Source organism: Microcaecilia unicolor, chromosome 5 (assembly GCF_901765095.1).
Source record: "Microcaecilia unicolor chromosome 5, aMicUni1.1, whole genome shotgun sequence".
Classification (NCBI taxonomy): Eukaryota; Metazoa; Chordata; class Amphibia; order Gymnophiona; family Siphonopidae; genus Microcaecilia; species Microcaecilia unicolor.
This window is the reverse complement of record NC_044035.1, coordinates 94,379,464-94,406,066: the sequence shown is the minus strand read 5'-3', so window position 1 is coordinate 94,406,066 and position 26,603 is coordinate 94,379,464. Positions and strand designations below refer to the sequence as shown.

At 46.5% G+C, this 26,603-nt stretch overlaps 1 protein-coding gene across 3 annotated transcripts in view; it reads right to left on the bottom strand.

The window, feature by feature from the left end:
* PHYHIPL (phytanoyl-CoA 2-hydroxylase interacting protein like) overlaps nt 1-26,603 on the bottom strand; it is a 138,766-nt gene that overhangs the window by 68,996 nt on the left and 43,167 nt on the right. For all 3 annotated transcript variants that reach the window (XM_030204827.1, XM_030204828.1, XM_030204829.1), the window contains exon 2: nt 14,761-14,957. In XM_030204827.1, the coding sequence (XP_030060687.1) occupies nt 14,761-14,925 (165 nt within the window). In that variant the 5' untranslated portion in view covers nt 14,926-14,957. The remainder of the gene's footprint in view (nt 1-14,760; nt 14,958-26,603) is intronic.

Here is a 26,603-nt window from a genome sequence, read left to right as displayed (position 1 = left end):
CTCGGGGTCGGGTCCGAGAGAGGTCGGTTCCGGGGGGGCCTGCACAGCAGGAGACTTCAAGGCAGGTGGAGACCCACTCGACAGCTCACTGTTCCCAGCGTGTGGTGGTCTCTGGACAGCCATTACCTGCGCTCCTGAAGTCGATGCCATCTTCGGTGCCGATATCGACGATGCCGACCTCGGTACCGCTGTCGATGTCAACGCCGAAGAACCTGTCAAAGCTCCAAAATGACGGTCCTGAAGAGCTTTTCTCGATGCTTGTGTCCGCCTTTTAAAGCTAAGACACAACTTACATGCGTCTGGGCGATGGTCGGGTCCAAGGCACTGAAGTCACCACGCGTGGGGATCGGTACCTGAGATCGACCGGTTGCACCATGTACACTTCTAGAAGCCGTTGGGCGCCCTTGATGACATGGATGGAAAAATAGCAGCAGCGAAGTCAAAATTCTCGATTGTGCCAATAAAAAGGGCACAAAATTGAGAAATGCGTATGCGCGGCCCAAAGGAAACTTAAAAGGGGCCAAACTAAGAAATAAAGGACTTTTTTTTTTTTAGTTTTGTAGACAGGATGGGAAAATTAGGTTCTTACCTTGGTAATTTTCTTTCCTTTAGTCATAGCAGATGAAGCCATTACGTATGGGTTATGTCCATCAACCAGCAGGGGAGATAGAGAGCACTCAAACTTTCACAGTGCCCTCTTGGCCAGCTAGCTCCACTGCCTCTTCAGTATTTGAAGCTTCCAAAGCAGTATGGCAAACCGCAATGGAAATCACAAGAGCTTTCCTCACAGCAAACGATGGCCCATCACAAGGGCATGAACTCATAAAGGAGGGAATGCACATCCTCCTGGAGGGAATAAACTCATCCTCCTTATTGTATAAGTGGAGGGGAACACCTGCGCCTCCTGGAGGGAATCACACATCCTCCCAACACACTGGAGGGAATGAACTCATCCTCCTATTTATAGAACTGGAGGGGAACACACGCGCCTCCTGGAGAGAATCAACACATCCTCCAAAAAAAACATGCTGGAGGGAATGAACACATCCTCCTAAATTTAAACTGAACATGAATCCTGAAGATTGTTTTAAAACTTTCTCCCAAGGAAGGAACTTCAGGAAATTAGAACAGAACCTGAAAAACAGATTCACAGCATACAGACAATCATACAGGGAGGGCTCATGGCTTCATCTGCTATGACTAAAGGAAAGAAAATTACCAAGGTAAGAACCTAATTTTCCCTTCCTTGTCATCAAGCAGATGAAGCCATTACGTATGGGATGTAACAAAGCAATCCCTAGATAGGGTGGGAACAAGCCACACCACGCGCTAGCACTTGTGCACCAAAACGCGCATCCCTCCTGGCAGCCACATCCAGCCTGTAATGTCGGGCAAAGGAGAGCTTAGAAGCCCATGTTGCTGCACTGCATATCTCTTGAAGAGAGAGTGCTCCAGTTTCAGCCCAAGAGGAAGAAATCGCTCTAGTAGAATGTGCCTTAAAGGCTACAGGCGGAACCCTGCCGGCCAGCAGATAAGCTGAAAAGATAGTTTCTTTGAGCCAGCGGGCAATAGTGGCTTTAGACGCTGGAGACCCTCTGCGAGAACCGGATAGCAAAACAAACAGATGATCAGAAGTCCTGAAAGAGTTAGTAACTCGCAGATACTGCAGCAGAGTCCTGCGCACATCCAAAAGGTGCAGCTGCCCAAAAGATTCTGGAAACTCTTCCTCTGAAAAAGAGGGCAAGAAAATAGACTGGTTTAGGTGAAAGGCTGACACCACCTTAGGCATAAAGCAAGGCACGGTCCGAACCATGACTCCGGACTCTGAAAATTGCAGAAATGGGTCTCTACAGGACAGCACCTGGAGCTCTGACACCCATCTCGCCGAGGTAATGGCCACCAGAAAACGGCCTTCAGTGTCAAATCTTTCTCCGATGCTCGCCGAAGCGGCTCAAAAGGAGATGCCTGCAGGGTTTTCAAAACTAGCCCCAGGTTCCAAGCTGGACAGGGTGCTCGCACTGGAGGTCGGAGCCGAAGCACCCCTCTAAGAAACCGTGCCACATCTGGGTGAGCAGCCAAAGACACGCCTTCCACCTTACCACGAAGGGAGGCCAACGCTGCCACCTGCACCCGCAGGGAATTATAGGCCAAGCCTTTTTGTACACCTTCCTGCAAAAAGTCCAGAATCGACGAGACAGGAGCCCGCATTGGAGCAATGGCTCTGGAAGCACACCAAGACTCAAACAGGCACCAAATCCTGGCATAAGCCACGGAAGTGGACCGCTTGCGGGCTTGCAGGAAAGTGGAAATAACTTTATTGGAATAACCTTTATCCCTCAATTGTGCCCTCTCAATAGCCATGCCGTAAGACCAAAGCGGCTGGCGTCCTCCATGGCTACCGGTCCCTGAGTCAACAGGTTCGGTACCAGAGGTAACGGCAGAGGAGCCTCCAGGAGCATCTGTCGGAGGTCTGCATACCAAGGTCTCCTTGGCCAATCCGGGGCGATGAGGACCACTTCTCCTGGGTGCAGCCGAATCCGCAAGAGCAGGCGCCCTAACAAGGGCCATGGGGGAAACACATAAAGTAGACCCGGAGGCCAGGGTTGAGCCAAGGCATCCAACCCCGCCGAGCGAGGATCTCTACGTCTGCTGAAGAAGCACGGGACTTTGGTATTGGCACTTGTCGCCATTAGATCCATCACGGGCTTGCCCCATTTGGCACAGATCTGCAGGAAAACTTCGTCTGCCAGATTCCATTCTACTGGATCGATCTGATGCCTGCTCAGATAATCGGCCTGCACATTGCTCTGACCTGCAATATGAGCTGCCAACAGACACTGAAGATGCAGCTCGGCCCAGTGGCAAATCAGTTCGGCCTGCACGGCTAGTGCTCTGCACCTTGTTCCGCCTTGTCGATTTATATAGGCCACCGTTGTCGTGTTGTCCGACATCACTCTGACAGCCAATCCGTCCAGGGTCACTTGAAAGGCCAGAAGCGCCTGAAACACCGCTTTCAACTCTAGGCGGTTGATGGACCACTCCGACTCCTCGGGTGTCCATAGACCCTGGGCATGCTTCCCCTGGCAGTGTGCGCCCCAGCCCTTCAGGCTGGCATCTGTCACCACCAGGCACCAAACGGGGAGCGTCAGCGGCATTCCTCGCCGCAGCATGCTGTCCGAGAGCCACCACTCCATGCTGAGTCGGGCCGCAGGGAGCCAAGTAAGTCTGCATTGGTAATCCTGAGAAAAAGGAGACCATCTCCAGAGTAGGGAATACTGTAGAGGTCTCAGGTGCGCTCTCGCCCAGGGTACCACTTCCATCGTGGCTGTCATCGATCCCAGCAGCTGGACAATGTCCCAAGCTCGCGGGTGGGGCATCCTCAGGAGCAGACGGACCTGATTCTGAAGCTTGCACCGCCTTAGCTCGGGTAGGAACACATAGCCCGAGACTGTGTCGAACCTGGCCCCCAAAAACTCTAGAGATTGTGAAGGGGACAGGTGACTTTTGGCCATATTGACGACCCAGCCTAGAGATTGCAGTACTGAGACCACTCTGGCTGTAGCTTGTAAGCTCTCTGTTGCAGAGTCTGCTCTGATGAGCCAGTCGTCTAGGTACGGGTGAACCCTGATACCTTCTCACCTGAGAAAAGCAGCTACTACCACCATTACCTTCGAAAAGGTTCGGGGAGCTGTGGCGAGGCCAAAAGGCAAGGCCCTGAACTGGAAATGTTTTCCCAACACCGCAAACCTCAGAAACTTCTGGTGCGGGGGCCAAATCGGTATGTGCAAGTAACCTTCTTTCAGGTCTAGAGACGTGAGAAACTCTCCTGGCTGTACCGCCGCAATGACAGAGCGCAGGGATTCCATGTGGAAATGCCGCACTCTCAGGGACTTGTTCACTTCTTTTAAGTCCAGAATAGGGCGAAAGGACCCACCTTTTCGCGGCACCACAAAGTAGATGGAGTATCGGCCGCAGCCTTGCTCGGCGGGAGGCACCGGGGTCACTGCCCCTAACTGAATCAGACCTTGTAAAGTCTCCTCCACCGCCGCCCGTTTGACGGCAGAACCACATCGGGACTCCACAAACACGTCTCTTACTGGGGCGTTGAATTCTATTCTGTATCCATCTCTGATCAGGTCCAGAACCCACTGATCTGAGGAAATCTTGGCCCACTCCTCAACAAAGAGGGAAAGCCGTCCTCCGATGACAGGCATCGAGGAGAGGGCCGGCGCACCATCATTGAGAGGGTCGCCCCTGAACTCCTGGTCTTGAGCCACCGGCTGCGGAATGCTTGTCCGAGCGAAAGGAGTTCCTCTGCTGACCACGGGCACGTGAAGTGAACCCAGCAGAACGCTCCGGGCGGTACCTTCTAGCTTCACAGAAGCGAGGTCTGTACGAGGAGTGGACCGCCTGGCCCTTAGAGGAAGGCCTCTGCCTATCTTCGGGCAAGCGCTGGGGTTTTGGATCACCCAGGCCTTTCACAATTTTCTCCAACTCCTCACCAAATAGGAGAAGTCCTTGAAAAGGCAACTTCACCAACCTTTGCTTAGAGGCCAGGTCCGCTGCCCAGTGTCGTAGCCACAGACGACGGCGAGCCGCCACTGCTACTGCCATTTGTTTAGCCGAAGCTCTGACAAGGTCATAAAGGGCATCAGCCAGAAAGGACAAAGCCACCTCCATCCGCGGAGCCACATCCAAGAAGGGCTCCGCTCCATCTCCGGGCTGAGCCACTGCCTTTTGCAGCCAAGCTAGGCAGGCTCTAACAGCATAACAGCTGCATGCAGACGCCCGAACAGTGAGACCTGCAATTTCAAAGGACCGTTTCAATGCTGTTTCCAGCCTACGGTCTTGAGCATCCTTCAGGGCAACACCTCCTTCAACAGGGAGGGTAGTTCTCTTTGTCACCGCAGTGACTAGGGCATCCACTGTAGGCATTTGAAAACGAGCCATATGTCCCTCACGCAGAGGGTATAACTGCCCCATAGCCCTGGAAACTCTCAAAGGTCCCTCGGGGTCAGCCCACTGAGCCGAAACAAGCTCTAGGATGGAGTCATGCAAAGGGAAGGCCCGAGCAGCTTTCTTGGTACTAGCCATCCTGGGATTACCCGAGGAGGCCATGCCACTGTCAGGATCTTCAATCGAGAGGGCCTGCAGGGTATCTGAAATAAGCGCTGGCAGCTCATCACGGTGGAAAATCCTCACCGCGGAGGGATCATCCAGATCCTGTGGTAAATCCGCACCTGACTCTGGTTCCTCAGACCAAGAACGTCTGTCAGAGTTCTCCGAATCCTCACACCCCGACCACGGGGGGGAAAAAGGTGCACCACAATCTGAAGGGGAATTAACCCTTCTGCGCTTATCTTTAGGCCAAGCATCCGGGGAAAAAGCCTCACTGGGCAGTCCCAGGCCAGAATCCATCGGGGGGGCAATCAGAGGAGCATCAGGCGACCCTTGAGGAAGGGCTCTTTTCATCATGTATGCTTTATGCAGCAAAAGCACAAAATCCGGGGAGAAAATCTCACCCTGGGCACCCAAATCCTGTCCGGTGCTAGCCACTCCTGAAATAACCTCATCTCGAGGTGCCCCACCCGGCTCTGGACTCTCCGTGTCCACGGAGGCCGCGCCATGTGGTGTAAGCAAAATGGCGCCCGCTGCCAGCTCAGAGCGGGAAGAAACATCGCTCGCCATGCTCGGGCCGGCTCCTACGCCAATACAGCACGATTTACAGAGCCCTGCTGCTGATTTGCGCTTGCCACAAGTGGAACAGCGCTTTACATTGTCCGCAGCCATCGCCGAAAAACGGCGGTAAAATCCAAGATGGCGGTTTCGCGCCAAAATCGCCCTGATCGCGGGCCCACCCCGGAGGAGTTGGAAAACACTCTTACCTCAAAGGATCTAGTGTACAACTACGATCCTACTGAAAATCAGGTAAAAAAAACCTCTGTTCCAGCGTCTCTGCGTTTAAAAACGCGACGCGACTTTTTTTTTTTTTTTAAGCTGTGAGGAAAGCAGAGGTATTGAAGACTCCGGAGGCTAAGATGAGTGGGAAAGGCAGGGAAAGGGCGAACCTATATGCCTGCATCCACTGTTGGTGGGTAAGGACAGGGAAAGCAAGGCAATATGTCCACATCCACAGAGGTATGGGTAAGGCAGGGAAAGGGCTAACCTATGTGCCTTTAAAGTGAGGCTGCTATAGCCTCCAACACCCCGGTTAACAACTGGCAAGCCAGGAACCACCTCCCGGCAGATTTTTCTGGAGCTCGAACAAGCTGCAGCCACCCTGCTAGGGGAGATAGAGAATACTGAAGAGGCAGTGGAGCTAGCTGGCCAAGAGGGCACTGTGAAAGTTTGAGTGCTCTCTATCTCCCCTGCTGGTTGATGGACATAACCCATACGTAATGGCTTCATCTGCTTGATGACAAGGAAAAACAAAATAAGATAAAAGAGGGAGAAAAACTACGAAAAAACTCTGAAAAGGAAAGCTTTTTCTCTCTGGGCCTGAGGAGAGAGACTGACGAAGCAGCCACTCTCCACCGCGGAAAAAGAAAAACTGAGCGGGACTCTCGCATGGCAGGCGGGAAGACGGCCGCGCATGCGCGGTGCGCGCGTCCCACGCACTGGAAGGCTCTGGCAAAGTTTTTATTTTGCTCTGGAAAATTGCCGTGGACACCGACCCATCAGTGAGAACAAGCAGCCTGCTTGTCCTCGGAGAACCTTCATTACCAACCCAAAGCCTCACCCAGTAACTCTTGGTTTATTTCAGTTTCAGCTGGTATTCTTCTCAGTGTTCCTCTTCTTGAGTTTTTCTGTATTTTATGAACACCAACTTTTTAGCCTTTATTTTCTCAGCCACTTTCTTGGAGAACCATATTGGTTTCTTTTTTCTCTTGCTTTTATTTACTCTCCTTACATAAAGGTTAGTTGCCATATTTATAGCTCCTTTCAGCCTGGGCCGCTGCCTTTCCACTTCTTGTATGTCCTCCCAGACAGTCAGCTCTTTCTTCAAGTATTCCCCTTTTTGCTAAAGTCAGCATGTTTGAAATCCAGGGCTTTGGGTTTTGAGTGGCTGCTCTCCACTTTAACTGCTATATCAAACTGTTTGATGATCACTGCTGACCAGGTGCGCACCCACAATGACAAAAGAGAGGGTAACAGCATACAAAAGTAAACATAAACACAAGAAAAGCAAACACTGGGCCTTCAGGATTGAGAAAAATGTTATCCTTTATTTTTGACAATGACCCGACATGGGCCGTGTTTCGGCGTGCGAACGCCTTCATCAGGGGTCTAACATAAAAATACATAAATAGGTTAATTAAAAGATATACATCAATAAGAACCAAAATCACACATATATATGTATATATATCTCCACCACCCAAGTTGCAAAGGACTCAAATACAAATCAACCTATGCATCCAGCTCCTCCTATATAAGCACTCAACTATGGAATGCACTACCAAACACCATGAAAATAACGCAAGACCTATTAAACTTCCGAAAGTCACTAAAAACTTGCCTATTCAAAAACGCATACCCAAATGATCCAACTTAAATGCCTGACTCCTGCAACACAACGACACTAATACTCGAAATGGACATAACTCTTCCTTCTTTCTTATTCCATAATGTGTCTGTCACACACGACGTCTACCATGATATCACTATGTATTTGTCATACCGGAACTGGCGATCGCCAGCACGGTACTATGTAAGCCACTTTGAGCCTACAAATAGGTGGGAAAAGGTGGGATACAAGTGCAACAAATAAATTTAAAAAAATATATATATACTAGTAAAAAAGCCCCGTTTCTGATGCAAATGAAACAGGGGCTAGCAAGGTTTTCTTCAGAGTGTGCATGTGGGAGTGTGTGTCCCTGCCCTCTCTCCCTCCCCCTCCCCCCTCCGAGTCCAGTCCTTCAGTGTTAAGTTTCCTGCTGTTCTGTGTTTTTGTTACAGAGAGAGTGAGGGCATCTCTCTCCCCTCCCCCCTCTGAGTCCTTCACTGTGTGAGATTTCGTGCTGTGCTGTTTTCCTTCACTCAAGGGGGAAACCGGATATCTCTGGCGCTTCACACTTCCGGCTGGAGGCTTCATAGAACGTTGGTCTTGCCTTTTATATATAGAGATATCTCAAGAGCATATCTATAAAAAAGCAAAATACCACTCACAATACCAAAACAACACAATCACCAATTCACCAATTCTTACAAAAAGGACCAAAGTAAATATTACAAACAAGAAAAGATAAGTACATCCATCTAAAAGATACCCACTCAGACATTAGACACACTTTCCCCATTTGTGAGCATCAGATCCAGCATCACTCCTTCCTTCATGGGTTCTGTCACCATTTGTCTGAGCAGAGCATTTTGTAAGGTGTGCACGATCTCTCTACTTCTTTCCGATTCCTCAGAGGGAATTTTCCAATTTGTATCCAGCAGGTTGAAATCTCCCAGCAAAACAACCTCTCTTTTTTTCCCCCAACTTTTGGATATCTGTAACCAGATCTTTATCTAGTTCCACCGATTGTGTTAGAGGTCTGTAGACAACACCCATGTGGACAGAGGTCCCCTCATTTCTTTTCAAGGTGATCCATATCGCTTCTTCCTTTCCCAAGGCCCCTGACATTTCACTTGCTGTGATATCATTTCTCACATACAAAGCTACTCCTCCATCTTTACGACCATCTCTGTTCTTCCAAATAGACTGTACACTGGTATGTTTGCATCCCATTCAAGGGAATCACTGAACCAAGTCTCCACGATAGCAACGTCTAAAGCCTGCCTCTAACATCAGGACTTGCAGATCATGAACTTTGTTGCTTAGACTGTGAGCATTTGTAGTCATGGTTTTACCAAAGGTAAATCGTGCCAAACAAATCTGATTGAATTCTTTGACTGGTTGACCAGAGAACTGGATCAAGGACATGCGCTAGAGTAGTCTGCTTGGATTTCAGCAAAGCCTTTGACACGGTTCCTCATAGGAGGCTCTTGGATAAACTTGACAGGCTGAAGTTAGGACCCAAAATGGTGAACTGGATTAGGAACTGGTTGACAGATGCTAGAGAGCGGTAGTTAATAGAATTCTCTTGGAAGAAGGAAAGATGAGTAATGGAGTGCCTCAAGGATAGGTTCTGGGGCCTATTCTGTCCAATATATTTGTGAGCGACATTGCTGAAGTGTTAGAAGGTAAGGTCTGCCTTTTTGCGGATGATACCAAGGTTTGTAACAGAGTGGACACTCTAGAGGGAGTGGAAAACACGAAAAAGGATCTGCAGAAGACTTGTCTGTTTGGCAATTAAAATTCTATGCTAAGAAATGCAAAGCGATGCACTAATGGAGTAGAAATCCAAGGGAGATGTATGTGGTAGGCAGTGAGAGGCTGATATGCACAGACAGAGAGAGGGATCTTGGGATGATAGTATCTGAGGATCTGAAGGAACAAAACAGTGTGACAAAGCGATGGCTGTGGCCAGAAGGATGCTAAGCTGTATAGAGAGAGGTTTAACCAGCAGAAGCAAGGAGGTGTTGATGCCCCTGTACAAGTCATTGGTGAGTCCCCACCTGGAGTACTGTGTTCAGTTTTGGAGGCCATATTTTACTAAAGATGTAAGAAGACTTGAAGTGGTCCAGAGGAAGGCGACAAGAATGATATGGGGCTTGCGGCAAATGACACATGAGAAGAGACTGTAAGACCTGAATATGTATACCCTATAGGAGAGGAGGGTCAGGTTAGATATGATTCAGACGTTTAAATACTTGAAAGGTATTAACATAGAAGCAAATATTTTCTAGAGAAGAGAAAGTGGTAAAACTAGAGGACGCAAATTGAGGTTGTGGAGCGGTAGACTTAGGAGTAATGTCAGAAAATTCTTTTTCATAGAGAAGGTTGTTGATGCTTGGAATGCCTTCCCAAGGGAGGTGATGGGAAAATAAAAACTGTAGAGGAATTCAAAAAGGCATGGGATGAACACAGACGATCTCTAATTAAAAAATGAATCATATAAAAAACAAAACTTAAAGGGTTGCATATACGTGTTTGCATGTCAACTGGTGCTTAGAAGGCGACTCTGGCTGGCTTGTATGGTCTGAGTCCCATATATAGCAATCCGGTTTAGGATGGGCTAGAGAGAGCTTCGACAGAAACTCCGGTAATTTGGAACGTGAGGACAGTCCCAGGCAGACTTTTACGGTCTTTGTCCCACAAATGAGAAGACGGATTTGGATAAACTGGAGTGAGTAGTTGGCACATAAGGACAGAGCTGGACGGACATACGTCTATGTCCCAGAAACAGCAAGATCAAGTATATAATATCACATTCATTGTTGATTTAAAGCTGTTGGGTAGACTGAATGGACCATAACTTTATCTGCCATAACTTACTATGCTACTATGTTACTATGTAAGGACTGCAACTGGAGGATGCGGAACCAAGCTCCGAGCACAATCACGTATGGTCCTGAGACTATGACCTGGGATCAGCCGTTAGGCCCTCCCCCCCTCCCCAGCAGAGTGGGGGGGGGAGGACAAGGCCAGGGACAGACCTCCACAGCTCAACCTACCACTTGCTGGAAGGTACAGAAAAATACTAGATTCTTCCAGACAGCACCATAGGTTGTAACTGGTGATGTCGCTGGGTAGAATTCAGTTTTCTCTACCTTCATCTGCTGGTGAGAAGGGATAACAGCCACTGGTTCAGAACAGTGTAAGCTGATGCTAGCAAAAGGAAATTTAACCAGGTTTCAGTTAAAAACAAGACCAGTCATTGACTCCTCTATCCACTCCTTAACAATTAAAGCTTTATTACATACTGACTAGACATTCGCACTAAGGCAGAGGAAAGGAACAGCTGCATCACAAACTGGTGCCTTAACACAGGGCTTGACAAACCCCAGGTGTCAGATTGCCAGGGCGACTAAAAATTCAGACTCGACGCCAAGATTTGCAGGCCATGGTACTGCCTGATTTTTAATTTTTGTCATTTGCAGCTGCTTCTTTTTTTTCCCCCCTCATAGTGCAGCAATTCTCTCTCTCCCTCCTCCCCCAGTGTGAGTCAGCAGCTCTCCCATCACTCCTCCTGGGTTCAAATACCTCTCCCGCTTCTTCCTATGTCCTGCAGCAATCAACACACACTGTCTGCAACCAGCCATGGATCTCCCACCCCCTGCTGATGCAATTTCATTTTTACACAGGGTCAAGATGAGCAGAGGAAAGGTTCCTGGATTGGCTGCAGACAGCATGTGTTGATCACTGTTGCAGCAAAGAGATAGGTTTGAAGCACCAACGGGCTGAACGGGGAGAGGAAAAGAGAGAACTGCTAGACTCATGGGGGGGGGGGGGGGTGTCAGGAGAGTTGTTGAACTCGCAGAGTGGGGAGGGTCAAGAGAGATGCAGGACTGGCAAGGGAAAGGAGCCAAAGTAAATCTGGACCTGTGGGGTTGGGGAGATGAACTACCAGGGGGCCTTGGGGACGGGAGATGCCAAGCTACCCAGGGGGGAGATAACTACTAGGGGGTGACTGGGACGAGGGGTGGATGGCAAACTACCAAAGGGGAGATGCCAAACTACCTAGGGGGGACCCAGAGAGAGAGGGGAGAGATGCCAGGCTAAAGTGGGGAGAGAGTGAGAGATGTGGGATTGTGGTCTGTGGGAGATGGAGGGAAGAGTGTAGGTAGCCATGATGCACTCACAGAGGTAGGGACACATCCTGCACTGGGTATTGGGGGGGGAGGGGAGACAGAGATGCTGTCCTGTGGGGGGGATGGAGGGAAGATAAGGGAGAGATGCTAGACACTGGCTGGAGGAGAGAGACAGACTGGGTATTGGGGGGGAGGGGAGACAGAGATGCTGTCCTGTGGGGGGGGGGGGGGGGGGGAGGGAAGATAAGGGAGAGATGCAAGACACTGGCTGGAGGAGAGAGACAGAGATAATTGACCATGTGGGAAGAACAGGAAAGATGCTGGGCCACGTTGGGCAGAGAGGATAGAAAGAAAAAAGCTGGATATGGGAAGGGATAGGGACATAAAAGGGAGATAGTGGGCAAGGGAGAGAATAGGAACAGGGACATAGAGAGTCAATGCTGGACAGAGAGTAGGTAGGAACACAGAGAACCAACAGTGAACTTTGTGGGGGGGGGGGGGTTAGGGACACAGAAGGAAAATGCTGGACTTGGGGGGAGCAGGACACAAGGTAACATTATGCCTTACCTGATAATTTTCTTTCCTTTAGTCAAAGCAGATGAATCTAGAAACTGGTGGGTTATGTCCATCTACCAGCAGGTGGAGATAGAGAATAATGCACTGAAGACAGTGATACTGGACGACCAGGTCCTCAGTCAGTCAGTATATGTTGTATCACAAAGCAGAACCGAAAGCAAACATCCTGAAGCCTTCCTCACAAACACAAATCCTTATCAAACAAGACAGGGACGAAACCGAGTCCCCGTGGTTTTTTTTTGTAACAAAACCTGAGAAAACCACAGACAAGAGAGACCCCCATCAAAGACTAGAACCAAAATGCGGCTGAACAGGTGGGATCCTGGATTCATCTGCTGCAACTAAAGGAAAGAAAATTATGAGAGATGGCATAATTTTACCTTCCTTAGCCTCTGCAACAGATGAATCCAAAAACTGGTGGGATGTAAAAAAGCAATCCTTAAAAAGGGAGGGAAGCTGCCACTCCCCTATACAGAACCGCCACACCAAAACTGGCATCCACCCGTGCGGCCACATCCAATCAGTAATGCTTCGTAAAAGTATACAAAAAGGCCCAAGTTGCTACCCGGCAAATTTCTTCCAAAGATAAAGCACATGTTTCCACCCACGAGGCTGTTTGAGCTCGTGTGAAATGGGCCTGCAACGCCAACGGTCAGTCCTCCAAAATATAGGCTGAAGAATCCACTTCCTTAATCCAACATGCTATACTCGCCTTCGATGTTGCATTGCCATGCCAGGGCCCCGAAAGGAGCACAAAAAGATGATCCAAACACTGGAAATCATTAGGCATCTGCAAATATCGGAGGAGAACCCTTCGAACATCCAAAAGCCAAAGCTATGCAAAAATGCACAGGATAGTCCTCCCTGGTAAATGAAGGGAGAAAAAGAGGCCAATTGAGATGAAACACCAAGAGGACCTTAGGCCAAAAAGAAGGAACCGTACACAATGTAACCCCAGATTCCAAAAACTGAAAAAAAGGATCCTGAAAGGACAATGCCTGAATCTCAGCGATCTAGCGAACCAAGGTCGTAGCCAACTAAAACACCGCCTTTAGTCAAATGCCTTTTGCAACGGCTTGAATTGTGCCCGTTGTAAAGCCTTGAGCACAAGATCCAGGTTCCAGTATGGGCACAGCTGGCAAAGCAGAGGATGCAGGTGGAGAGCATCCTGCAAAAAACAAACCACATCCAAATGAGCTGCCAGAGAAGTATCCGATATGTTCCCCCGGTAACAGGCAAGCGCCACCACCTGAATCCGGAGAGAGAATTATTTATTTGTATTTATTCATTCTTATATCCCACAATTATTCAAAAACAAGTTTCAGTTCCATGCGGTTTACAATTTAGGAAAGGTTACATTTTTGTTATACAATTACAGGCATATGGAACATTAGTAGTACATCGCCAAGCCCTTCTGCAGACCTTACTGCAAGAAGGCCAACAACTGTAGTACAGTCATCCAAAATAGGGACCAGGCACGGATCACACACCACGCCTCAAAGGTCTGCCACACCCAAGCATACGCCATCGCAGTGCATCGTTTTCTGGCACCAAGAAGAGTAGATATCACAATGTCTGAATACCCCTTTCTTCCTTAATCTCGACCTCTCCAGAGCCAAGCCATAAGACCAAAGCAGGAGGGATCCTCCATCTGAACTGGACACTGATGCAACAGATCGGGAGACAGCAGAAGCCGAATAGGAGCATCTACCAGAAGACGGACCAAGTCCGCATACCAAGGATGCCATGGCCAGTCTGGGGCCACCAAAATGACTGGCCCCCAGTGATGCCCGATCCTGTGCAAGAGTTGCCCAATCAAGGGCCACGGTGGGAAAGCATACAGGAACTTCCGGCCAGGACTGCAGGACAGTATCCAGCCCCGTGGATCCGACCGCCCATCTTCTGCTGAAGAATCGAGCTATCTTGGCATTCAAATGTGTCGCTATGAGATCGAACTCCGGCTTTCCCCACTTCTGCTGTATCTGGAGAAACGCCACTGCAGATAGCTCTCATTCTGCGTGATCCAGGAGATTGTGGCTAAGAAAGTCTGCCTGCATGTTGTGCTGACCTGCTATATGTGCCACTGAGACATACAGGATGTGAGCCTCTGCCCACTCCAGAAGATCCCACGCCTCCATAGGCAGTGCTACACTGCATGTGCCTCCTTGACGATTGATGTAGGCCACTGAATTGTGTTCTCTGACAGAACTGTAAACGCCTAGCTCCCATTCCATGTGATTCAGGAGAAGGTATCATCTACAATTTATCTGCTGATCTTTATTTCATTGAATCTAAGTGGCAAATACAGTAATCACTCTACTTTTCATAGACACAGAAGCTGCACACCTTAATGTGATATTGATATGGGTGCTTGTTTTTTATTCAGTGATCTAGTAACAACTACTTATCAGTGGTACAGTTAAGTACCCCAAGTGTCAAGCTAATTTAATTTGGCCAAAAGCACAATACATTGTTCCTAGACTACACGACTTGGAATGTTTTATATTGATTTCACTATACCTATACTGTTATTGTAAATTTTACCTTATGTTTAAATTTGTTGGAATTCTTGTTTTCTTTCTTGTTTAGATCAATAAAGTAGTGGGTGATACGATCCTTGGATTTTGAATCCATATCCCACAAAATCTTGAATGAATCACATGTGATGTTGCAAATTCTGATGTTGTGTGGCACAGGGAGCTCTTCCATTTCTGCAATGCCACTATCTTGTGATTTATTCCCTGCAAAGGAATGAAAAATGGTATTGTAATATTGTGTATCAAAAAATTAACAAATCTGCTTAGAGCAAAAAATATAAAAAAAACTAAAGAAACTTGCTCTAATTAGCTATTGGTATTATCTGTGCTATTGTCACGATGTGTATCATAAATGATTTTAACAAGAGGCCTCATCAGCCTATGGTACCAACTTAGTGGACACACCTAACTTATATCATGGGCCAACCACCGCCTCTGAAAAACCTACAGAGTGAGATAACCAGATCAATCTGTAGTAAAAAAACAGAGCGTGGTATCATAACACATAAATAATCAATTGACTATAAGCACAGAAAATATCACAAGTCAAATCAATGCAATATAATGCATTGGAAGAGTAAGGCCAAAATATTTGAGAGAGAGAGGAATGAATGTAAAGAACTTATTGCGGAACAGAAACCAAAGGATACAAAAAAAGAAGGAAATACTTAGCTTTAAACCCGGGAAGAAAAATGATTCACATCCGAGAGGCGCCTCTAAAAATGCTAAGGTATCAGCCGCAAGAAACTTCAGTCTAAAGTAATCTTTCTCATAAACAGTCTCTCTCAATCTCTTAGAATCTTACTCTTCCGATACATTATATTATATTGATTTGACTTAAGTGATATTTTCTGTGCTTATAGTCAATTGATTATTTATGTGTTACGATACCACCCTCTGTTTTTTTACTACAGATTGATCTGGGTTTTCTCACTCTGTAGGTTTTTCAGAGGCGGTGGTTGGCCCATGATATAAGCCTTGTTAGGTGTGTCCACTGAGTTGGTACCCTAGGCTGATGAGGCCTCTTGTTAAAATCATTTATGATACACTTCGTGACAATAGCACAGATAATACCGATAGCTAATTAGAGCAAGTTTCTTTAGTTTCATTGTAATATTGTAACATATGTAACCACATCTCTATTGCAAAGTATGTAAGTATCCATTAAACTAAAGTATGTTTGTCACAAGAAGTCAGCTGTGACCTACAGTATTTTTTAATACAATTCATGTATGCACTAGTTCTAGTAGTAGAGGACAGTGGATAGCCTAGTTGTTAGAATAATGGATGGAGATGGTGATGACCTGGATGTAAACTCTGCATTCCTCACCAAGTTCAATGTGACCTTAGAGCAGCGCTTATCAAATTCTCTGTGGCTGTGATCCCATTATTGTGGCCACAGGAAGCAAGCAAGTAAGCCCCTGAAGCACAAGCTAATGATGTTTTTATGGACAGCCCGCCCAGGCTGTGACCCCATATGTGGGTTTTGTGATCCTCTTTGGGGGTGTCACAGAGAGTTTGGGAAGCCCTGACTTATAGAAAGTCACTTATTGCCTCAGATACTCACTTAGAGCCTCAAGTACTAAAGAACAATTCTTTTTCTCAAAAGGGGCATAGCAGATATGTAAAAATGCCAAAACTGTAGGTGTTGTTGCACTGTTTAATGCAAGAAACCATTTTTGTAAAGTTTTGCAAAAAGGGGAGCCTTGTAATAATGCTCAATTCATGCATAAATGTAATTATATATTTATATTTATATTTATCATATTTGTATTAAGGTTTTCAAAATACAACATAAAAGAATACACAAAAGCAAATAGTATACAACATAAAAGGACACACAAAAGCAAACCAAAAAAAAAATCCACAACATGGCATCTAAGTGTAAATATAAGAACGTTCCATGACAATACCCAGTGGCAAAGGTCAAGTACGGCTATGGGATGCCTGACAAAAAAAGTCTAAGCGAGCCCAAGTCTTCAAGACAGACTTCACTCTATGATGTTTATGGGCAAGAAGTGCTTCATATTTTCTGATCACACAGACATAGCTCCACCATTCATTATAATTCAGAAGCGCATTATTTTTCCAATGTGAAACAATTAAATGCAAAGCAACAGCTAACAGTATATTAAACAGTTTCTTATCTGACTCAAGAAGAGAGATAGTAGGAGAAGATGCACGCAAAATCACAACTTCATAGGAGATCAGCATATGGAAGAAGATATAAACGGCAAGGATGCACCAAGGCAGCCTCAAAGACCTGCCATATGTGATTGGCTCAGAGACTTCCAGGTCTCTCAGCTGAGTGAAGGACGTCCAAAAAGGCCGTTTTCATTATTGCGGGGGGGGGGGGGGGGGGGGGGGGGGGGGGGGGGGAGGACGTCCTCAACTGCACTCTCCTGCTACGATCGAGCTGCATCAGAGACTTCCTGCAGCAGGCCGTGGAGGGGGTGAGCGGCACGGCGTCTTCCTTTCGGGTGGCACAGGTTTTTATTAAGTGAAGGATGTCCAAAAAGAACGTCATTGGAGTGGGGGTTTTTTCAGGTGAAGGACGTCCAAAAAGGACATCCCCGACGACATTTTTTTCTTCCGATTTGCCCCAACGAGAGGTGTAGATCTCCTGTTAGGTTTTTCACGGTAAGGGGATCGGAAAACTGTAGTGAAATATTGTTGACACCTGCAGCTCCAAAAGGACTGCCAGGAGCTGTAACTTGCAAGCACAGCTGAGCCTTGAAGCAGAGTTGTGACCTTTGATCCAACACATAGCTCCGTAGTATAGGAAAGCTGTCCAGTCACCACTACAAAGAAGTGCTCCATAGCCCCGAAGGAATGCCTAGCACCCTTATCTGAAACACAATTGAGCTTGGAAGCTCCAGAGCACGCTAGAGTGCTCCAACCCCACAGGGTGAGCTCACATGCGCAGCCACTTGCACCAGCCTTGAGGTGGAGCTGCAGCAGACCAATCCACATCAATCCATTAGCCTAACACTTCAGACACAATGTATTAGCTAAGTTCACCAGCCCAAATAGAGAAGGACAGCCCTCCAGGTGTAAGCCAGCAGGTTAAGGCCCAAGCCAACTAGAGCCGAATGCCCCATGCATAGATGAGAATGGTATTTGTGAGCTTAGGAGTCCCAAGACTAGAGGAGGCATTCAGCAAAAGGCATTTTTTTAAGTAAATACCATGGGTGCACCCTTGATATCCAACATGACCACAGAAATAAAAAGCTGTACACTCCTCTGGAAGGGAGCTCTAAGATGAGCCGAGACCCAGTAACACAAGAGGAGATGTAAGGGGGATTTTTAACACAGAAAATGCCAAGCAGCAATTATTCCTGGGTCCTGAAGAGGCAGTGGGTGACCATGACAGTGGTGAAATGAGAAAACCCAAAACAAGAAAACACACAGGCGAGAAAAAAAACACTAAACTCCTTGGGTTGCTAGAGAGAACATGGCTGCACCGGGAAACTGATTCATAAATCGCACTCGTCATTCACCTTCTGTTACGAGCCCAGGAAAAGGTCACAGCCGCAAGGACACACCAATGGCTCAGGAAAGAACCAAAGCAAAAAAAATTGCCAACCTCACTGATAGTTTACCCGCTGCATCCTTAATCTAAGAAAAGAACAAAGTAAAGAACAGTGAGAAAGTTCCTGCACAGGCCCTGACTGTTGGAGCCCACAGGGTCCCCCCTGCCACTTCACATGCAGAGGAACTGGGAAAAGAGGGAGCAACTTACCACACAGCAGAAAACTTTATGCAAAGAGAAACCCTTGCCTCACACAAAGGGAAGAGCAAGCCTTTAGCCTCTTTCTCCTTAGAACGTTGTCACTCATAAGTACATAAGTATGGCAAAACACGATTCGAAAGTGCAAAACCCCTTCGTGAACAACTACACTGGCTACCTATAAAAAACGCGTATCCTTCAAGATTTGCACTATAGTATATAAAATCATCCACAGCCTAGCTCCAAGTTACATGACTGAACTGATCGATCTACCTACTAGAAACACAACTGAATTAGCAAGGACATATCTAAACCTTCACTTCCCAAGATGCAAAAGACTGAAATACAAATCAACATACACGTCCGGTTTCTCCTACATATGCACACAACTCTGGAACGTGCTACCAAAAGACTTGAAAACCACAAACACTCTTCTAAACTTCCGAAAACCTAAAGACTCATCTTTTCAGAAAGGCATACCTCACAGATCCAATGTAGTCATCCAAAAATTAAAGACAGCACCGAAAATAGGAAATGAACACCACCAAATCCTCTGCTGCAGGATTCCACCCCTTGCTATCTGCTTGGGACTGTCCTTAATTGATCTATTTTACTATATTTGCAACTGCTGACCCCGGGGTCCACAACTACCTCTCCGGAATTATGTAAGCCACATTGAGCCTACAAATGGGTGGGAAAGTGCGGGATACAAATATAATACATAAATAAATAAATAAATATACTAGCTCTATCCGGCCACGCGTTGCTTTGGCTCAGTCTGGTTAAATGAAAAAGAAAGAAAAGAGGAAGCGCACGTTTCTAATATGTTTAATTTCATAATGCTTGTGGGTATACAATATTTTTTGTTGTTCCATTGTGTGTGCAGAGATAGAGATTGTCTGGTTTGCCGACTGTAGAACATGCAACATATAATTGTCCATGTGAGAAGCAATCTGTGTGTAGATGTAAACGGGTGAATTCTAAAGATTGGCCCAGAGCTTTGTTGATGGTGGTTGCAAACGCCAATCGAATTGGGAATTGCAATCTGTTAAATTGAAATGGCATATCTGTTGGAATCATAGGAATGCGAGGAATGAGGACATGTTCACCTTTGAAAGGTCCTGTCAAGATTGTTGCTTGTACGACATTGCTCATTAATTTTTTTACTGCAAGCCGTGTGCGGTTGCAAAGCTTTGGCTGGTTGATATTTCGCAACATGATAATTGGCGCGCCGATTTTCAATTGCAGTACATGCGGTGGCATCCCTGGCAGATCGAGTGAATTGAAAAAGTCTGTTGGATAATTAAGCGCTTCATCTGCTTCCAGAACAGTGGCGACGGATTTGTATGTGAGTGGCTCGCTTTGAATGTTAGACTGAAATAATATTGTTCAGTTTGCAAACGTCTTTGTTCTTGGCCGCAAGAATAGCTCGTTCACTCAGCGAATCGTGATTCTTATAATTGGTTTGAATATTGGGAAATACTTTTTCAACCAATTGTTCTTTTGAGGTCACTAAATTGCAGAAGTTATGAGGCAATGAAATTCGTCCTCAGGTCAGATCAACGGGCACCTTTCCGTTCCCAATTTTCAGCAACTGATGTGAGAATATGTGAGCTGATTGATCGTTTTGCAGCTGGACACGCATATTTGTAGTTAAGTTTAACATCTTTACGTGTTGCCACAAAGTAGAGTATTTTACGCAAGCATTTATTTCATCCGCTGGTGTCGATCGAGGAATTACAAGTAATGTTTGCCTGAAATCTCCTGCAAGCAATATTAATGTGTTCCCAAATGGTCTGATGTTTCCACACAAATCTTGCAATGATCGATCAAGAGCCTCGAGCAATGTTTTTCGCTGTGCTGTTTCCTCGGCACGTATTTGAGCCATTCTTTGTCTGTTTCGCTCGTTCGCTGATGCCCGTTCTTCCTCAGTTTGATTTGCAATTGCATGTATATAAAAACACACGCGTATTCGAATGCAACGTCGTGTCAAAATTTCAAAGCAATCGGTGAAGAACTTTCGGAGATTTAAGCCACTCTCAGCCTGTCGCGTTGATTCTGTTGAGAACGAAGCAGATCTGAAGCTGCAGAACGCGATCGCCATGCTCGCAACAGTGCATCGTCAAGTCTGGCTGCACGTTGCTCTGCTGCTTCCTTGGCACTTATTTGAGCCATTCTTTGTCTGTTTCTCTCGTTCGGTGATGGCCGTTCTTCCTCAGTTTGATTTGCAATTACTCGTCATACTGCTTCCGCTCCGCGAGTACTACAGCTGTGACATCTATATAATAGTAGATATATAAAAACACGCGCGTATTCGAATGCAACGTTGTGTCCAAATTTGAAAGCAATCGGTGAAGAACTTTCGGAGATTTAAGATTTTGAACAAACGAACATTTACATATATATATATATATATAATAAAAAGCACCTCCAACGTTCTGAAGCTGACTCCGTGGCACTGTGGCAGTGTAGGGTTCGTAAGTCTGTCACTCACCATTTCACTGGCTCTCAAACAAACGCGACGTCACAAGAACGAGAAACCAATCAACGGTGTGAAAAAATCGCCCAACATGCCTGCCCAGTCCGTCATTGCAACACAACACAAACCCACGGCACACAGACACACTGACAGAGGGGGGCCTGAACAGCGCCAACGTAGGGGAAAGGGGGTGGGATACTGCAGATCGGTTAGGGGGGTGTCTCAGCCTTTGCAGGTATTTTTAAAGACCCTAAGGAGGCGGTGGGGGGAGGGAGAGATACAGGTCCCGATCCTACACCTCTCAATATGTGTGGGGGGGGGGACGATATGCGCCCCGATCTCGCTCCCCTCAAGCAAAGGAGAAGGGAGAGGAGAGGGGGGCAGAGACACAGTTAATTTGAAAAGAGCCGCCCGGGGAAGGGAGGCAGAAGATCTGTAGGAGAGCAGCAATGGGAGACCTGCCCCCCTCTCTGTCTGAACTCCGTCACCAGCCCCCGGAAAAAAACCCTAAACGCACCCCACAACCGGCAAATGAGCTGAAGGAAAAGCCCCACACGGGACCGGAGTCTTACCTACCGCCGCTGAGCCCAGTCACCCGGGTGGGAGGGAAGGATGGCAGGAAAAAGAAAACGGAGCTCCTCACAACCTCCACCACACCAGCGGCACCGGCGTGACAATTGAGCACAGCGCCGAGGGGAGCCCGCACCTCAAGGGAGGGAGTGGGAAACCACGGCACAGGCTCTGCCCCAACCCTCACCGCTCAGGGACAGGCTGGGCGGTGCCTCCAAATCTCCGCCTCCAGAGCGAGAGGGACGGGAATCCCACCCCTCTCAGCCAAAGGGGGCAGAGCAGCACCTCCCAATTCCCACCTCCACTCCAAGGTGAGGTGACCGCGAGGGAGGGAGGGGGCGACCCTGGAACTGGGAGGGAGGGGGGACCCTGGCACACACACACTCTCTCTCTCACAGACACACTCGCAACCAGTCTCACTCTCTCTCTCTCTCTCTCTCACACACACACTCGCACATTACTGTCTCTCTCTCTCACACAGTCACTCTCACACACACTCTCTCAAACATACACACTCCGAGGAAAACCTTGCTAGCGCCCGTTTCATTTGTGTCAGAAACGGGCCTTTATATATATATATATATATATATATATATATATATATATATATATATATATATATATATATATATATATAAAAATATATATCCTATATAATAATTCTCACCTCCAACGTTCTGAGGCTGCCTGGAACTGTGGTTCCTGCCAGAGCTGCTCAGGAAAGTGGAGTAGATAAAAGTGACCCTGCAACTGGGAGGAAGGGAGGGAGGGAGGGAGGGAGGGGGGACACCCCTGCAAATGGGAGACATACCGGGGGGGGGGACGACCCTGGAACTGGGAGAGAGGGGGGACCCTGGCACATACTCTCATTCTCACACACACATTCGCACCCATCACTCTCTCTCTGTCACACACACACACACACACACTCGCACATTCACACTCTCTCAAACATACACATTCCGTGGAAAACCTTGCTAGTTATATTATACACACAGTGCAACCCGCTTAAGTGCAAGGGTCTGAAACCAAAGAAATGCATGCAGTTAACCAGAGCGTGCACTTAACCGTTGTAACCCAAAGAAGCTTGACATCTGATAAACACATGTACAGTACTGTTTATTATTATACGTACAGAATACAGTCTCAGTTAACTGACATCAGGCTTATTTGAAGTAATCAGTTATAGTCCTCTGTACACTCTTGGGTCTGTGAGTTCCATAGACTACGTCTGCCAGAAGGTAAAAACTGTCATAGCACTGACATCCAGTGGCCTATAGATAGGCCCGCATGGTGTTGAGACTCTCCAGTGCTCTTGCACAAGTGACAGGAGGAGGTCGTTGAATTTCATCAGCATGTGCCTCGCTGCTCATTTCTTCATCTGTTCCATCATCAGCCGTTGTTGCCTGCATGTAGGAGCATATGTCAACATCAGTGCTGTCTTCAGCTGTTTATAGATCGTAATCAACAGCTACGTAGTGATGGAACTCCTCTTCAGTAAAACCGGCTGGGATGTCAATATCATCTTCAGCTGACGCATTTGCAACAGCTGCACCTGTTTCGTCCCTCTCCACATCCTTAACAAAGCTTGCCCGCTTCTAGCAGTTCACAATGGTTGCCTGTGTAACATGATTCCAGGCTTCTTTCTGCATATGTAGGGAATCCAACAGTGATAGATTACGAGCCACTTCAACAGCACGTTTATCCCTCCCAGTCTGGTCATCCATAACGCTCATCAGACGACGTAGCACAATAGCCTGATAATGTTGTTTGAAATTGACTATTATGCCCTGATCCAGAGGTTGGATCAGAGAGGTAGTGTTTGATGGCAGGAAGACTACCTTGACGTTAGACAGCCTGACATCATCCCTGTGTGTAGTACAATCATCACAAAGCAGCAAAATCTGACACTTTTGTGCCCGCATTTAGCCACTGCTTCCAAATTTCCCCAGTCATCCACAAATTTGCGTTAGCCTCGTATGACACAGGAAGTCGCTTAACTTTCTTAAAGCAACGGGGCTGCTTGCTCTTTCCAATGATGAGGGGTTCCAACTTCTCCATATTGCAGCAAAGGAGGATCGTCAGTCGGTCCTTCGATGTTTTACCTCCAGTAGTTTCCGCATGTTTGAATGCAAGTGTTCCATCAGGAATCGCTTGCCAGTAGAGACCATTTTCGTCAGCATTGAAAATGTCACGAGGTGCAAACTCATTCAAGATGGTAGGAAGAACTGAAACAACCCAATTTTCAGTACCAAAGTCATCAGCGTCTTGTTTCTCACCATGCTGTTTCTTGAATTTTACGCTGCTCCTCTCCTTCCATCTTTCCAACCATCCAACAGTGGCTTTGAATTCAGTTAGTCCAAGACTTTCAGCTAGCTGGTTAGCTTTCTCCATAAGCAGTGGACCACTGACAGGAAACTGTCTGCTCCTGACTCAAGAAAACCACCGAAGAAGAGCATCTTCTACCTCCTCAGCTTTTCCCGCCCATTTTCGTTTCCGTTGTGGATTTGTATTGTTTTGCCAGTCTTCCAGAAGCTGGTCTTTCTGCTTCAAGACACGTGAAATTTGACTGGGATTGACACCATATTCTTTAGCAATAGATGCTTGACTTTGTTTGTTTTCTAATTTTTTAAGAACTTCTATTCGTTCAGCCAGTGTTAAAAGTCTTACAGTTCCACCGCCACAACGACGACGACAACCCCGGTGCACGCTCCAACAACATTCTTTCCCCTAACCTGCCTGGGGCAGTTAAAGAGGTGGTAAATTTGAAATCTCGGTTGTCACGCGTGGAGGAGTGGCCTAGTGGTTAGGGTGGTGGACTTTGGTCCTGGGGAACTGAGGAACTGAGTTCGATTCCCACTTCAGGAACAGGCAGCTCCTTGTGACTCTGGGCAAGTCACTTAATCCTCCAGTGCCCCATGTAAGCCGCATTGAGCCTGCCATGAGTGGGAAAACACGGGGTACAAATGTAACAAAAACAAAAATAAATCAGCTTCCATATTCCATGTGCACATTTATGCGGAGTCTTTCCTGCAGAGAAGCGGTCTTAAACCACGCATATAAGCGAATCTTGCACTTTTCAGTCGTGTGCTAAACCGAAGTTTGTCCCCATAGAAATTTATGGTGCCAAAAACGGGACCGAAGTACGGCATGCAGTTAAACAGAGTATGCGCTTATCCGATGTGCACTTAAATGGAGTGCACTGTATATATATTTATATATTCATTCTTGGGGTACATGGCTATTAGTTACAATTAGTATGTAATACATATTACTCTTTTAGGGGTCATAATTATAATCAAAAATACTTTAATTTAACCATAGTTAGATAAACTGTTTGCCTAAAATGTTGTCATGTTTATGAAGTTTATTAAGGTTCTCATTTCATTTCCAATTGTTCTTATTGAGATAACGATAACTGTCACCTCTCATAAGGACACATCCTTTTAATTTATACGTATCTAATTGTGGTCTAAGATAGATTTACATTTTATTATTTATTACTATAAGTTATTGTACTAATTCATAATATATATGCGTGTTTGGATGCTGTGATATTTTGCATTAATTTTATTATAAAAGAAAATTTCTTTAAAGTTTTATATATCTTATTAGTATATTGTTTTTCATGTATTTCTAAGTATGATTTTATGTACTTTTATGCATAGAATTTGTGACTCAGACATCGCTGCTGAGACACGGCAATGTCAAGTCCTATTAGGTTTGTGCCACAAACTATTATGATGAACAAAATATTTAGTAAAGACCTTTTTAATTGTATTGGACCCTGTTTGATTATTTTCCTCACTTTTGTACCTTCCTGCTGTTTGTGTGTGGATTGCATCCTTCTTTTTCCTAAATATACTGCTGGGAGTTAGGCCAGGGACCAGGAGCACCAGCCTGAACAACCTACCACTTGCTGGAGGTAAAGAAATACTGAAGTTTTCCAGTGAACAATAGCAGGTTATACCGGTGATGTCACTGGGAAAGATCAGTTTCTCTATCTCCATGTGCTGACAAGAAGGGATAACCCCGGTCCACCTGTCCAGGATGGTAGCAACTAGATGCTAAGGATTATCCCTGTCAACTGCTATACAGCCTGCAAATACAAACAGAAAGCACACTTTAAAGTCTGTATACAAATGCTAGAAGGCTAAAAAAATAAGACGGGGAGCTTGATAGGTAACTAACCCCCCTGTTCACAAACCTGTGCGGCAATGCCAATACAGCCCACTCAAAGTGAATGGGCTGTGTCGGCATTACTGCACTAGCAGCCCCTAGCGTGGCTTTGTAAACTGGGGGGAGGGGGGTAAATGAACAAGTAGATATAATACATAATTCGGAGACCTGGGGGTCAGAGGATTACCAGTGGGACACCAGGGTACAAATTATATCACAATGAAATGGTGGATTAAACTGGAGGAGGGGGCTTTATATGTTAAAAGGGAATTGAGACATAAGTACATAAGTACATAAGTACATAAGTACATAAGTAGTGCCATACTGGGAAAGACCAAAGGTCCATCTAGCCCAGCATCCTGTCACCGACAGTGGCCAATCCAGGTCAAGGGCACCTGGCACGCTCCCCAAACGTAAAAACATTCCAGACAAGTTATACCTAAAAATGCGGAATTTTTCCAAGTCCATTTAATAGCGGTCTATGGACTTGTCCTTTAGGAATCTATCTAACCCCTTTTTAAACTCCGTCAAGTTAACCGCCCGTACCACGTTCTCCGGCAACGAATTCCAGAGTCTAATTACACGTTGGGTGAAGAAAAATTTTCTCCGATTCGTTTTAAATTTACCACACTGTAGCTTCAACTCATGCCCTCTAGTCCTAGTATTTTTGGATAGCGTGAACAGTCGCTTCACATCCACCCGATCCATTCCACTCATTATTTTATACACTTCTATCATATCTCCCCTCAGCCGTCTCTTCTCCAAGCTGAAAAGCCCTAGCCTTCTCAGCCTCTCTTCATAGGAAAGTCGTCCCATCCCCACTATCATTTTCGTCGCCCTTCGCTGTACCTTTTCCAATTCTACTATATCTTTTTTGAGATACGGAGACCAG